This window comes from Ziziphus jujuba, chromosome 10 (genome assembly GCF_031755915.1).
Source record: "Ziziphus jujuba cultivar Dongzao chromosome 10, ASM3175591v1".
Lineage (NCBI taxonomy): Eukaryota > Viridiplantae > Streptophyta > Magnoliopsida > Rosales > Rhamnaceae > Ziziphus > Ziziphus jujuba.
Genome location: NC_083388.1, coordinates 23,748,385 through 23,763,615, shown reverse-complemented (window position 1 = coordinate 23,763,615; position 15,231 = coordinate 23,748,385). Strand labels below are relative to the sequence as shown.

Here is a 15,231-nt window from a genome sequence, read left to right as displayed (position 1 = left end):
TTGTTATTATTATTTTTTGGGATACTGCTGTTGCTTTATGTCTTGACCAAATTCTTTTTAACTTTTTCCCCACACCTTGTTTTCCTTAAAAGGCCAAAGCACAACCTGAACCCATATATTGCAAGCTGCTAAAGTTAAAAAATAATAATAATAACAATAATTACTCACACTAATGTGTAAGAAAAGACATTTTTTTGGGGGGTAATAAATGTGTGTGAAAGGACATGGTGATTATTATAAAAAAAAAAAATGATTTGCAAATTTCCGGAACAGAAATTATGCTTCATGTTGTGCAGACTAAACAGAATAGAATTTCACACAAAAAACCCACTATAGACAGGAAAAAATTTATATGTTAGTAACTCAATCAAGGAAAATAACAACATTTTTTAGTCAGCCAAATATATAATAAAAAATAAATGATTCACAAATCTCGCTGGATCATCGATACGAAAAATGAAAAAGAGGCCCAACAATAAAAATAACCATAACTTTTTTTATTATTATAAAAATATCCTTAACTTGAAAGGGGTTTTTGACTTGTGGCTCCTAGTTCCTTGGAAAAACAAAATGCCAAGACTCATTAAAAGTGTTAAATTATATCCTTAAAGCAAAAAATAATAATAAAATAAAATAAAATAAAATAATTTTATGCTCACAAGTTTAATATCGATGGCAATACTATATCATTAATAAATTTCATAAAATGAATTGGATATTAAATATAACCACATCAATGGCTGATTAGATACAAATTAGATTATACATCAATCCAAAAAACAATAAGAGACTTGCAAGAATGTAAATATTATTATATTATTTGACACCACATAATGAAGAAGGAGATAAGAATTATCTTAGTACTTTCATTGTATCCATCTTTTGTTTTTGTTTTTTTTTTAATTGAATATGATGATAAAACCACATTTATGGCTAATCTTCTTTCTGTGATTAAATATTACTAGATTTTTCTCGCATTCACTTTTTTCCAAGGGATATTTAGGATGGAAATGAATTAGCAACATTATCTAGATATATTTTACACTCAATACCTCGAAACCCTTTGTAACCCATGCAATTGAAGATGCTCTTACAAATATTAAATGTGAGAAGGTACTAAAGATCAATATCTTGTGAAGGTCTCAATTGGAACTCCACCATTTGATATCTATGGCATCGCCAATGTTTAATCATAACAATTCCTCAAAATATATACTTAATATATTCCTTGAATTGAAACAAGTTCTATTGGCCACATGAACAGTTACTTTGAATTCCAATTCTGGACAACACCTATGAACCTCCAAAACATTGTGTTTGGTTTTAAACATAACAATCCTATGTCTTTCAATGAAGATGAAATGGGATTGGTTGGATTGGACTTGGAGCAAGGCATTTATCACTTGTTTCATAAATTTGTCCCATGTTTTGAGGCAGGAAATTCTCACACCGTTTGTTGCCATTTGATACTGATCCTATTACAAGAACCAAGTCCAGCTTTGGAAGTGAGTGATGGTGAAGTGTCTGGTGGTGGTGTGGGTTTCAACATGTCTTGTCTCCAAACAAGACCCAACTCCGGTCCTATTTTGTCTCGTTGGAAGGAATTAGTGTTGGCAAAAAGTTTTTGCTTTTCATTTCATCAGGATCTGTTTGAAAGGGCAATATGTTTATGGATTGATGAAATCCCCCAAAAATTTTTTGCGCAGAATTTTTATTAGGACCGCCACAGCTTTGTTACTTATTTGAATTTAAATATTTTATGTTTTTTAGGCAAGAACTTTAATGGCTTAGGTTGCAGAACTGTATGTCAATGCCTGCTATCAATGTTGGTATAATTTATTGACCAGTGACTAAAGGTTCGGGTAAATTCTTGTGCCTTTTGCACCGTTACATTGAAATATAATGGCTGTTGCGTTATATACTTTTGCAGAATCACTTTTTAAAACACAAAGCTGCAACCAACATTATCCTTACAACTTCTGCTGCGTTTAATTTAAAATCCCCATAATATCTTAGCTATTAATTATCATTATAGAATAAAATTGTAAAGATTAGAAATCAATGTAGAACCCTAAAATAACCAGGCAATTAATTAGAAACACCATTACATACCACTCATAATAATAAACATGAAATCAGTAAGTTTTGAACCATATGAACATATGGTACATAGAAAATATATAATATCCAATGTAGCATATGTGTTGGTTGGCCTAAGTTTCAGAAATACAGTTATCTAAAAGTAGGTGATGTTATTCTCTGTCTTGTATCAGGATATCCTTAAAGCTTGATTCGAAAGTAAGAGAGAGAGAGAGAGAGAGAGAGAGAGAGACTGTGAAAGAGTGAGAGGGTTCGACCATTTGTTGCTTTGAAATATAGTGGTTGTTGGTTATTCCATTATACTTTATACCACTATCTCCCTCCAACACCTTGACTACCATTAAGGCATTTTGCACAATCATTTTTTTTAAAAGCACAAACCTACAACCTCCATTAATTACGTTTACAACTTCTGCTTCATCAATTATCCTTACATATTAAAATTGTATGAGTAGTAATCAACATACAAAATAACAACATAATTAATTAGAAATACCATTACATACCAATCATAATAGTAAGCATCAAATCAGTTTTGAACCATATATGATCATATGGTAGAAGATACATAATATCTAATACAAAACAGCCCACTAGATATAATAAAATAAACCGCCTGCTAGATGAATGGCTGCTTAATTCACTAGGAACTAATAAATTCTAACTTTAAAAGAAAACGGATTCTTATTCACCAGTTCGAAATCAATAACATCACCTGCTTTCAGATTATTGTCTTTCTGAAATTTTGGCCAACCAACACAGATTCTTGGTTGTGGTATTGGCTTCAAAACAACAGGCCAAGTTCTCCCATCCGAAGTGTGAAGGTCAATGTCGATAAATCCTTGGCCAAGGTGTTTCTGAATGTAGCTAACAGGGACATACTGTGGAAAAATTTTAAATTAAGCACTCAGTACTAAACCCAAGGATAGAAGGCAAATGTAGTCTATTTTATTAAAGGAGGGTTTCACTTTACTACTAGCTAGTTGTTTAATAAATAAATAAATAATTACCATGTACTTTCCTCTAATGTAAGATGGTTGGATCCCAACAACAAACAAATATTTTTTGCACTTGGAAGCTTTTTTTTTCGAATAGCTTCAACCTTATCCAACAGCTTGCTCATAGCTTGTCTATGTCCTTATCAAAACCAAGCAAGCCCCAAAAAAAAAAAAAAAATTTACTTTATAATAAATAATAATACATACCCATAACATAATATACATTTTAAAGACAATATAAAATGCACCATGAGTGGAAGATTTGAACTTCCTTTTTGGTACAGATATTGCTCTATTTTCACTTGTTTCTCTTCTCGTCATCTTCTTCTTCTTCTTCTTTTCAGCTGATTTGCTTTTGTTTGGGTATGTAAGAAAACAACCATCCTCTGATCATCATAAACTTTATAAGATTCATCACTTTCTTCTTCACTACTAATGCTGTAAAGCTCTTGGTTCGGATTTGCATGATAATCGATTTCCAGGACATGGAACTTGTCATTTCCATCATATGTGCAGATCAAGAAACTGAAATTTTCTAAGGAGTTGTCGCTGGCAAATTTTGCCCAACCTTCACGTAGCCACACCTCTCTATTAGATTTTTCCTAGCTCATCTTCCATATCCCACCATTTGGGAGCTCAAAGAACGCAAATTCTGGTAGATTCCCTCTAAACTTTCTCACAAACTTCGGTGGAAGCATCTGCAAAAATTACATTTACAACCCACCTCTGTTTTATTAGTCATGCTCTTGCCCAAAAAAGAAAAATTATAAATATAGAGGATAAAAAAGAGAGCTATGGGAATCTGTCTTGTCTCAGAATATCCTTAAAGTTTGATTCGAAAATCAGAGAAACAGAGTGTCGTCCTTTATTTCATTCATTGATAGTGTGTGTGATATTTTGTTTCATTGGAATTAAAGTAAAATCAAAAGCTATAAAGGGAACTGCCTTCTCTCTCTTTGCTTCATGGGCAAGAAACTAAAATTTTCTTCATTATACTTTTTTAGTTGTACGCACTAGGAGGAGTAAAAAAAAAAATATTGACAGAATTACATTAAAGAAGTCTATCAAGAAATGTAAAAATAAATAAATAAATAATTTTTTTTAACCGGTAATAATCATGACATTGACAAAGTCGCTTATAATGTGACAACTTGAAAAGCTTGCCTTTGTCTCTAAGCTAAAATCATATATTCCAAATTAAATTACCTGATATTAGCAAGCAATAATGCCTGTTTTCTAATTTTCATTGGTCTCCAAAAATTCTGATTAGTCATGAGTACAGAGGAACACAACAATTCTTGATAAATTTACTAATTTTGTTTTGCAATTTTCATTTTTTCTTATTTTAATTACAATTTTTATCTGTTAAATCATAAGCAGTTATATATCCCCGTGTCATTAAGTTTAAATCTCCCAGTACAATATTTCAGTGTTCCAATGATGCTTGTTTGTAAGACTTTGTTTTCTTGGGATAATAATGATTGCTTTTATTAGTTGACAGAGCTCTTTTAACTTTTTTTTCCCTACACCAAGTTCTTTGTTATATGGGCAAGCATAACCTGCTGCAAAGTTATACAAGGCATGCTGTTCAAGTTCAAAAAAAAATTAAATAAATAATAAAACCAGAAAAAGAAAAAAACTAAAAACTCGTACCAATATGTAAGAAAGGAAATGGTCATGATAATGATTTATTTGCAAAATTCATAAGAGAAATAAAGTTTCGTGTTGTTACTAAGCAGACTTAAGCCACTATAGTCTGGACAAAATTATGAGGAAGTGAACCAAGGAAAATAACAACATTTTTTAGTTCAGCCAAATTATGCTTCATGTTTTTTCAAACGAATTTAAGAGGCTGAGATGGAACCAGGCTTCCCATTTGGGTTTGAACCTCCTTTTTAGTGATCCAAATGGTCATTCAGTAGTAGTTGGTGGGCTGAACTGTGGGTTGGTTGGGTAACATTGTCCAAGGCAGTCTAAACTTAAACCCAACTGCATGCACGGATGATGGATTATCTATTGGTAAAATATTAAGGGAAAAAAAAAAAAATCTAACAATAAAAAATTAGCCATAACTAAGGGTTTTTGACATGTGGCTCCTAGTTCTTTTGAAAAACAAGAATGCCAACTGCCAAGTCTCACTAAAAGTGTCAAACTATTGCCTTTTTAAATATCGTATATGGACATTTAAATTCAAGTGGTGATGATCACCATTCACTAGTGGTCCACTGACAAATAACATTTTTCAAAGGAGAAAATAAATAAATAAAAATCATCTCAAGTCCCAAATTTAATATAATACCATATCATTAATGAATTTTACCAAATGAATTGGATATTAATGGCTAATTTTTCTTTTGAAAGAACATTAATGGCTAATTAGGTAAAAATTATAATATATATCTATCCAAACAGACAATCAAGTTCTTGAAGAATGCTAAACGAATTTGCCTACTTCCTTCTGTGTTCAATTTAATTAGTATATTCATCGTATCCACTAAAAATGTGTATTAAGATAAAACCACATTTATGGCTAATCTTCTTTACATGATTAAACATTTCCTGATTTTTCTCACATCCACTTTTGTCCAAAGCATATATATAGCGTTGTAAGGATTTTCTAAAGTTGTCTAGATTTCATACTTAATATATCCAAACCTTTTCTGTAAGGCCTTTTAATCCATGATCAATTTCATCATCTCCAATCTATCTTTATTCGTCAACTAGATCACATAAATACTACAGGCCCGGCCCCATTAAACTTACCTTTCATCTGTGTTCATCTACTCCACCATTTTATCCATAAAATGGCTGCTACGTGCACTCTTATTTTCTCTTCATACGTTGTAGCAGCAGTCACATTGCTTATTGAAGTAGTTGCATGCTTTTCATCCTCAGCCAGAAGCAACATTAATGGCGGTTTTTCTGTAGAACTTATCCACAGGGACTCTCCAAAATCGCCTTTATATAAGAACAAAGATTCTCCTTCTAGGAATATCTTAAAACAACCATTTCGATATCCCATAAAAGCTATAACTCCAAATACCCCACAAGCAGACATCAATGCCAATAAGGGTCATTATCTTATGAAGGTCTCGATTGGAACTCCACCATTTGATATCTATGGCATTGCCGATACTGGTAGTGACCTTATTTGGGCACAGTGCATATCTTGTGATGGTTGTTATAATCAGACAAAGCCAATGTTTAATCCCAACAATTCCTCAATATAAACTCCTATTCCTTGTGGTTCTCAACAGTGTGAATTGCTAGATACTACAGCTTGTTATCCTGAAAACACCTGCAATTATACATATGGGTATGTAGCTGGATTGACACAAGGCCTCATGGCCATAGAAACAGTCACTTTGAACTCCAATTCTGGACAACCTATTAATCTCCAAAACATTGTGTTTGGTTGTGGACATAACAATACTGTCTTTCAATGAAGATGAAATGGGATTGGTTGGACTTGGAGCAGGGCCTTTGTCACTTGTTTCCCAAATTGGTCCCCTGTTTGGAGGCAGGAAATTCTCACACTGTTTGTTGCCATTTAATACTGATCCTAGTATAACAACCAAGTTGAGTTTTGGAAGTGATAGTGAAGTGTCTGGAGATGGTGTGGTTTCAACATCTATGGTCTCCAAACAAGACCCAACTCCTTATTTTGTCACATTGGAAGGAATTAGTGTTGGACAAAAGTTTTTGCCTTTCAATTCAACAGGATTTGTTCAAAAGGCAATATGTTTTTGGATTCAGGAACTCCCCCAAGGATTATTCCTCAGGATTTTTATGACCGGTTGGTAGAAGTGAGGAACCAGGTTCCCATGACACCATATGAAGATGATCGGTTGAAGCCACAGCTATGTTACCAGACCAATACCAATCTTGACGGACCTATATTGACCGTGCATTTTGATGGTGGTGCTACAGCGGAGTTGACACCGACTCAGACATTCATTCCGCCACTAGATGGGGTTTTCTGTTTTGCAATGACAAACACCAGTAATGATGGAGGAGTGTATGGAAACTTCGCTCAATCCGATTTCTTGATTGGTCTCGATCTAGAAAGAATGGTGGTCTCTTTCAAGCCCACCGATTGCACCAAACAATAAGAAGTTGTACCTCTTTTTTAGTTGGGTCAAGTACCAATAAAGAGCTCCTCTATTTGGCACATTGAAATGAAATTTTCCATGATCCTGTTCTGTTCTGTTTCTGTTTTCGTTTTCCCTTCGTTGAATAAGAGCATCTACAGGAGCATAACGTTATGCAACGTACGTAAGAGTAAGCTGATTCTCTTTTCTTATCTTTCTTCAAAACTCAGGCAATCAATTGAGAAAATTGAAAATTGAATACTGCAAGCAAGAGGTTGCAAAAGTGTAGTCAAGTCTACCAGAAAAACTATTTTCTAACGAGCAATTATATAGGCTGTCATCATGCTGCTTTAGAATCTGTGCAGTTGGTGCAGCAACAGTGCAACCTCAAATAAATCCAAAAGTTGAAACGGCTTTCACGAGGGTGCGTACCCCCTTTTTTTTCTCTTTCCTTTTTTTTTTTTTTTTTCTTTTTTTGGTTTTGTGGGTAAATGGGTGCATACCTTTTGTTCTTTACTAGGAATGATGACCAAGTTATATCACAAGAAAATATCCAAAGCTGACAGAAGCAGACCGTGAGAGCATTATATATACTGTACATGATAATATTGTTAAATAAATGAAATAAAACAATCAAAGAATTCACGCATGTAAATGACGTGCATGGTGCAAAATTAACACACATGGTCGATCAGACTTAATTTTTATAAAACCACATAGATCTGACAGTACGTATTGGAAAATTGATGTAAACTACGAGACTGACTAAAAAGAAAAAACACTTCAAATAAGCTCTTTTTAAGAGCTTTTAAACCTTTCGACAATATGAGAGAACCATCACAAAGTCTTTGGCTGAGGAGCCAACAGATGCCGGTACTTTTTTGGCCGTTGATCCTGTCCGAAACCACAGATCTACCAGGTGCTGTAATTGCAATGAAGGAAGCACTGGCTGACCCCGGCACATTATCTCCACCTATAAGGCAGCAAGAAAAAAATTTACGATCAAATTCTTTGAAGATGAGATATTTCATCTCAAAATACAATGTATTTATATATGAAAAGTAAAATTTGCAGCATAATGATCATATTATAACACATAAAATAATAAAGGAAGAAAAGAATTTATAAAGATAAAACAAGTACAATTCTTAGTTTCGTTGGAAGGCAACTACAATGAACTCACCTCAGCTTCACTGGTAAGATGAAGTTTCTTTACGAGGTACTTTTGGATAAACGAGACTGGCATTTTACCATCCCTGGGGAAGAAAATAAGTCAATACAAGTGAGACCTCACAGACCAGCATTTATTTTCTTTTTCATTGGATTTCCCATTAGATGTATATTATTTTCCCTAAATTATTCTAATACCGTCTTTGAGTTGCTAGAGTTACAAACTGATATTTCATTCTGTTACTTCAGATTCAGCATTTGGTTGACAAGGTGTGGATGTCACGCCAACAGGACAACCAATTTGAAAGAGCATAACGATTACTGAATGAGGGAAATTTCTCCTCCACATTGCTACTCAAATACTGTTGCACAAATTAAGGAGGAGACCAACTAAGGTCACCACTTTACTACATTTTCGCTGTTGGCATAAATATGATTTCCATTTTCTTAAACTAGCATGATATTATGATCAGAAGACTCAGAACTCAATGTTTGTGGGCCTGCAACTGAAACCACAAGCATAAACAGAAAGGTAAATGCAGGGAGCAGCTAAGATTTAAGAAGAAGTTAAAAACTTTTACGAATTGGTCGTATACTAAACCTCCTCAAAATGTTGAGCATGCATAAGAAGCAAGTGGTATGAAGATAAAATGCAATGGTAGGTTCTGCGATGCATGCATTACAAAGCTGTTTAAGGCTTGCTGGATAGTAATTCTACCAAATTCAAATTAGTGTGCTTCTTCCACAAAAATTTTCTTCAATCTTTACTTCGGTACACTTGTAGAAGTTTAAATTTGCTGAGCATGCAAAAAATCAACCCATATATTTTCTGTTACACAAGTCCAGATATAATGAAATATGAAGTAGAAATCTTAAAGCAGGTAAAGTTTGAAGCACTTAATGGAACCAAAGGTACTCACTTTATTCTCAAGTAACAAGCATCTATCTGTGGCAATGAAACATCTCCTTTCCTAAAGCCATTGACCAGCAAATCAGAAATCAACATGGAGGTATCTCAATCAAGATCCATATATATAAATCCATGTAATGATATAGAATTTCAAATCAAAGAAACATCTCACCTATCTTCAGAAGCAACCAATGAGAACCAAATTGGACTATTTCTTCTGCACCTAATGGCCCCAGATGCATCCAGCATGACTTGAGCCGAGGCACACAGCTCTCCAGATGGTGCTGCCCTGTTACGATTTGATGCACGTAGCCTTCTACGTTTGACTGGTCCAGGAAGCAAGGTTGTCCCATTACTGTTATTCTTTACTTTCGTATGATCAGGCTCCTTCATTTTTGTTTTAGGCATATAAATTTCACTGTCAGCATTTAGCGATTCTGCTTCAGTTTTATTTCCACGGATAGATAATTCACTATCATGGGCATTCTGTGGCTCTGATTTGGGAAGAGTCAACCCCTGCGTATTAGACTTAGATGACTTGGTCCTGTTTGCAGCTTCTACAAGACAATTTAAGGGTGTCCACAAATCAGCTTTTCCTTCTGTTGCTTCACCATCATTCTCTTTCTCTTTGTTACGCTTTTGATCATTGGAAGGCTCAGCCAGGGAAGAATCCTTCATTAACAGAATGAAGGGATGGTGAATTGCCAATAAGAAGCATTTTGCATTAGTATCAATTTTAACTAACATGGACGTTACCTGCATTTTATTTCTAGTGAATTTGACTTGAGATTCAGGTGAGCTCGAGCTTGCTGGATGATCTTCTACAGAATCTTCTCTCTTGATAGATCCTTCAACAGCAAAACTGCATCCACGTAAAGCAGCAGCCTTTCTTGCAACAGCTTTTGTTCTCCTTCCAGTCAAGCCAGTTTGTATCGGCACTTTGGGAGTGCTGACCACCAATGAAGAAAGTGATCGCTCCTTCCTTTTCACTGGCAATGATATTGGGGTGGTAACTTCAGGTGCATTGATTTTTCTCCTCCTAAGAGGAAAGATCTTGGCCCGAATATCTTGCAAATTGTGGTCTGGTCTGCATTTCATCAATGAGAATCCTTTAGTATGCATGAACACATCTTAAAATAGCTTCCATACACTCTAACAGTAATGCAAATCAATGTATTTGTAGAACAAAATGTCTAGAAGCTTGCCAAATAAAATGAAGAATGTGCACAGCCTAACCAGCAATAACCTATTTCAAAAGGGTAACATGTACTGTGTTAACCACTATGTTAAAGAGTACATTCCTATCCAGTGGATTTACAGCACCAACAATTATATGCAATTCACCTATAAATGAAGTCTTGGAAAAATGTAATCAAATTGACCAATACACTAAGTTCTAAATAGAAAAACTCGAACTGGTGGGGGTAGAGACAAAGATCTGACCTGAGTTTCTCCACTGGAAGACAGCCAAGATCGATCTTGCATACAGGGCAGAAATCAACCTCCTCATCTGAGAGCTTCTTATATATGCACTTCCTGCAGACTGCTTTCAATTTCATGATTGTATACATTAGAAACTGGTTAAAAAATAGAAATAACATAACACGGGTATCTTTTTTTTTTTTTTTTTTTTTGGTTCTTTTTACATTTAAACACATTAAATAATCTGAACCACGTAAACATGTAATGCAAACATCTAAAGTTATTAAGATTCTTTTGTCTGTGGGGAAACTAAGCACCAACTGCATCTATTGAAAGAAATGGGCACTGGCTTATTGTTACAACTTACAAGAACACCATATTAGCTAAATGACAATGCATATTAATAAGGCCAAACAATTACTTCTTTGTTTGTAACATGATAGTGCAACATAAATGACATAAATATGGAAAGCATGTATGTACATATATAAAGAAGAAAAGAAGGCGATCAATCTCTTACAATAGATCGGCACAAATTAATATATAAAAATAATAAGGGTAGAAAACATTAGCAAAGATTTGAATGCACATAAAGCTTTTTATAGAAAATCAGCAATTATGATTCATGATACAACCACCTTGCCTTTTCTCCCACTAAACAAGAACCGCTCTTGCACCTAGTATCACGGCTGTGATCATAAAGGTCCGAGCTTCCCAATTCCTCTCAAGATAACAGTTGGAAATTGATACCCACGAAGCATTTTAGCCACTTTTAAGGCTTCCTAGAGAGTTTCTTTAGTTTAGAAAGAATTGTACAACAAAAAGCAGAAAGGTGAGGTTATAGGTAGGAAATTCGCGTTTGTTGTAAGCCTTTGTAGTCAGATAATTTTTATTATCCTAGGTTACAATAACACCGACAATACTTATACTGAGTACCAGTAAGAACAACAACTTGCGTATAAATAGATTATAAAGCCTAATTCGATCGCAAACTGTCTCAGCTATGTCTTTTGAAAGGGGATGATCAAGTTCATAATCGGACATTTAGAAGCCTAAAGGAATAAAGCAATTATAGGCCTTGGCATACAAATCAGTATAGGATCATCATACCATTATCTAATAAAAAGAAACTACGGCAAGAATCATCCACAGATAAACGTCAAGAATGAGACCAAAATCAATTGAAACAGAAAGATTAAAAACAACAAACAGACAAACAAGCAGCCAAAAAAACAATGTAAACTTAGAATTCTAGAAATGCCCCAAATACAACCTAGATCACAGGCTTACAATCTACAAAGAAGCCAATCCTGAATTGACATAGAGGAGAAACCACATAACAAATTCCAAGGAAGAGGGGCATCTCTAAGTCGCAGAGGTGAAGAAATACACGTACAGATTCGAGATTGATAAACAGGGCACACAATGCAAATCAATAACAAAACGATTCGATAACAAAAATTGTAAAATTGAAATATTATTGGAAAACCCAGATCAATAAATCATAATATACGAGGAACCCAGATCATAATATGCAATATAATAGAGACCCAGATCAGAAAATCAGCACAAAATCAAGAAGAAATTGAGGAAAAAAGAAACAGAGTCGAAGAACTAACACGTGTGGAGGCATAGAGAAATGGTCGTAGCTTCCTTCAAGAGCTTATGACAAAGGGGGCACGTCATGCATGCTTCGAGCGTCTCCCTCTTCACTTTCACCACCTGACCCGTCATCTCTCTCCTATTCAATCTCTCTCTATATAAATTTCTCTCTCCAAACGGCATTCAATTACAAACCCAACAGAGAATCACGAAGCAAAACAGCATGGATACATGGAAAAAACACAAATAGAAACCAAAGGATTTTGTTTGGCTTTTACTTGACGTGGTCGTGGAGAGAAGGAGTGGATCTGAGAGTGTGATCGAAGTGGCGGCTTTTGGGATAAAACTGAGAGATGGGTTTGGATTGTTCGAGGTAAAATTACGTTGGGTTTGAAAGATTTTGGACAAGGAAGCTTAGAGGGGGGTTTTTTCAGTTTCGACGAAAAAGCATGAGAAAAAAACTAAGCAAAAACTAAAAGGATGTCTGTTACGCGTGCAACTGTGACCGTGAGTGAACACCGAGTCTCAGTTCGATAATTACTATTTACGGATTATGTATAAAATGCGTCCTCCTGATACTGTTACGTACAAAAAAAAGGAAAAAAAAAAAAAAAAAAAAAAAAAAGATGCTGTTACGTATAACCTGCCCTCTTTTAGTCTTTTATTTTTCTTTTTTTCTTTTTTCTTTTTCCCTTTCTTTTCTTTTTTTCTAAAATCAGTTTAAGCATAATTTAATATGAAATGAAAATGGAAATAAAAACATTTTAAACTCTATGTTGGTAATTAAGAATTAAAAAAATTGTAATTTCGTTAAGAACTTTCATTTATATATAAACGTGACCTTCACTTTCGAATTCTTGGATAAAAAATAGTTTTAAGTCATTTTCTTGATGTCTATAAATTAATTTATGCAAATTCAAATAATCAAAATTAAATTAATGAAAAAGTAAGAATTATAGGATTTTTTTAATATTTTATTGAGTAGTTATACGTACAGGTATCAATTAATGGATAACCAATAATTCCATGAGTATGGATCAAAGATCGAGATGTACAATAACATTACTAACTAAAAGAAAGTACCAAATTCATGTTTTATTAATTTTCCACTTACAAACAAAACATTTTAGTCTTTTTCCTCTGTCTTGATTACGATTATACACCCTCTCGTGATCCAATAAAATTAATTGCCAAAATTGCAAGTCTAATTATGATTTGCAAGATAAGATCGGGAGATCTAATCAGTTTACATGGCATATATGGGAGAGAATTACTAGGTTTTTATAATTATTGAATATTGGGACAATGAATTGTATATTAAAGTAAAATAATGATCACAGTTTTTAGTTTATCCCTTATTATAGTATTATTATAAACTTAATGTATTGTCAAAGACATATATATGAATTAATTAAAAAGTAAATGCATGAATCAGGTTGTAATCCTCTTCTTTTGTTGAATGATCCTCTTTTATCAAAATATTCACGTATACATATATATATATATATATATTGAAATGACTTCTCCTCCCTTATTAATTTGATTAGATTTATAATTATCTTTTATTGTAATTAGGAAGTTGGGTTACAATAACAAAAGATCAAACATTAACAAAATGGTTGTTAAAGTGGAAAATTAGACCCTTATTGTTGTAGGTAGAAACCCTATGCGTTTGGGTTGCTTTCATTGATGGTCTTTATTAGCTAGCGGATCAATTAATTCACTGAAAAAACAGTACCCTCATCATAACTCAATCTTCTATCTGTATATTCAAAAAAAGATGAAAAAATTAGGTAGTAAACAGTATTCATGTAATTAAAATATCATTTATTTCTCCCAAATAGTCAAAAGTTTGCATTTAAAGCTAACACTACTATAAGATTCTAAGAAGAGCGCAATATTTAATTATTTATTATAGTTTTCATATTGTTTAGATATTATAGCCTCTTAGCAGTTGACAAACTGATAGTTGACTATGAGATGGCCTTGAGCATGGCCTCTACCATTGGTGTCAATCTTGTTAAAGACATTAACATCCAAGTCAAGCCCACCATTGCTGCATTGGTCCACAATTCTCACTGTTGCTTGAGCTCCTGTCGCTGTGTTCGTTACCTGCAAAATTCGTTACCAAAAAGCTGCTTTATCAAATCAAATTCAACGAAAACAAGAAGAAGAAAGTAAAAAATAATAAATCATAAAAAATAAAAGGCTTTAATTACCCTCAAGCATTTGCCACAAGCAGCCTGGCCACGAGGACCAACAGGTCCACAGAAAGCGGTCCAACCATATTTGCTACGCCATTCCAAGGGCTTGTTTGCGTCCCATGTGGCACAGAAGGCACTAGCCCTCAACAAATCGTATCCGATATTCTGTGGATTGTACAAATGGTAAGTTGCTCTCACATTATTCGCACCCTGTGCGCTCCCACTACCCACCAAGCAGGTAATTAGCAGCACTACCATCAAAAAGCTCATTACCATCTTCCCCTGCATCTTCTCTGTTTTTCTTCTTCTCTGTTTTTTTTCTAGTGGTGGCAGAAATGGGTTGAATTTATAAAGGAGAGGGATTAAGAAGGACCTTATGAAAATTACTACACTAACCTTTATTGTTGGAAAAGTAGGCCATGGAAATGAAATTTTCCAATTTTCCCACTACCTCAGACTGATACATTACGTACATGTTTGATGTGTTTTGTTGGCAGAGCAGACACAGAAACATAGCACCTGGCTATTGTAGCATGGAGACACGCACTCACGCAATGCCGAGAAGGAGGAGGAGAGAGAGAGAGAGAGAGAGAGAGAGATACCGACTTGACTTGGTCAATTTGGAAAACTTATCAAATAAATGGGTCATGGATGGTTTTGTGGGTGTGGTGGGTATTTTTCGGTCATAAAAGATGGCTTTTATATCCCTTACTTCATTAAAAGGGAAAACAAGA

The 15,231-nt window shown here is 34.3% G+C and overlaps 2 protein-coding genes and 1 pseudogene across 3 annotated transcripts; 1 reads left to right on the top strand and 2 right to left on the bottom strand.

Annotated features, from left to right (window-relative positions):
- Positions 1-3,809: 3,809 nt before the first annotated feature.
- On the top strand, positions 3,810-7,593 carry LOC107412131 (aspartic proteinase CDR1-like; annotated as a pseudogene).
- A 146-nt stretch (positions 7,594-7,739) lies between these two features.
- LOC107412148 (E3 ubiquitin protein ligase DRIP2) lies at positions 7,740-12,849 on the bottom strand. 2 transcript variants are annotated; one of them, XM_016019860.4, is made up of 7 exons: positions 12,311-12,847; positions 10,713-10,812; positions 10,026-10,356; positions 9,442-9,941; positions 9,280-9,330; positions 8,373-8,445; positions 7,740-8,162 (listed from the first exon to the last, which is right to left on the bottom strand). In XM_016019860.4, exons 1-7 carry the CDS (start codon positions 12,474-12,476, stop codon positions 7,998-8,000), a joined length of 1,386 nt encoding a protein of 461 aa, XP_015875346.1. In that variant the 5' UTR covers positions 12,477-12,847; the 3' UTR covers positions 7,740-7,997. The 2 variants fall into 2 exon arrangements, with proteins under 2 accessions (XP_015875346.1, XP_060668337.1); XM_060812354.1 differs by lacking the exons at positions 7,740-8,162; positions 8,373-8,445 and adding an exon at positions 9,072-9,156 and having other exon boundaries at positions 12,311-12,849.
- Positions 12,850-14,099: 1,250 nt separating this feature from the next.
- LOC125421190 (pathogenesis-related protein PR-4-like) lies at positions 14,100-14,993 on the bottom strand. The gene is made up of 2 exons (XM_048469286.2): positions 14,513-14,993; positions 14,100-14,405 (listed from the first exon to the last, which is right to left on the bottom strand). The coding sequence occupies exons 1-2, from the start codon at positions 14,783-14,785 to the stop codon at positions 14,241-14,243; spliced, it is 438 nt and encodes a 145-aa protein (XP_048325243.2). The 5' UTR covers positions 14,786-14,993; the 3' UTR covers positions 14,100-14,240.
- Positions 14,994-15,231: the final 238 nt, after the last annotated feature.

Bases quoted from the DNA above. Each gene is read 5' to 3' on its own strand.
- LOC107412148 (XM_016019860.4), bottom strand. From the start codon at position 12,476: ATGCCGTTTGGAGAGAGAAATTTATATAGAGAGAGATTGAATAGGAGA. The intron at 9,942-10,025 runs GTAACGTCCATG...CTGTTAATGAAG, and splicing joins TCACTAGAAATAAAATGCAG to GATTCTTCCCTGGCTGAGCC. The intron at 8,446-9,279 runs GTGAGTACCTTT...TTTCTTCCCCAG, and splicing joins GCTTGTTACTTGAGAATAAA to GGATGGTAAAATGCCAGTCT.
- LOC125421190 (XM_048469286.2), bottom strand. From the start codon at position 14,785: ATGCAGGGGAAGATGGTAATGAGCTTTTTGATGGTAGTGCTGCTAATT. The intron at 14,406-14,512 runs GTAATTAAAGCC...CGAATTTTGCAG, and splicing joins CTTGTGGCAAATGCTTGAGG to GTAACGAACACAGCGACAGG.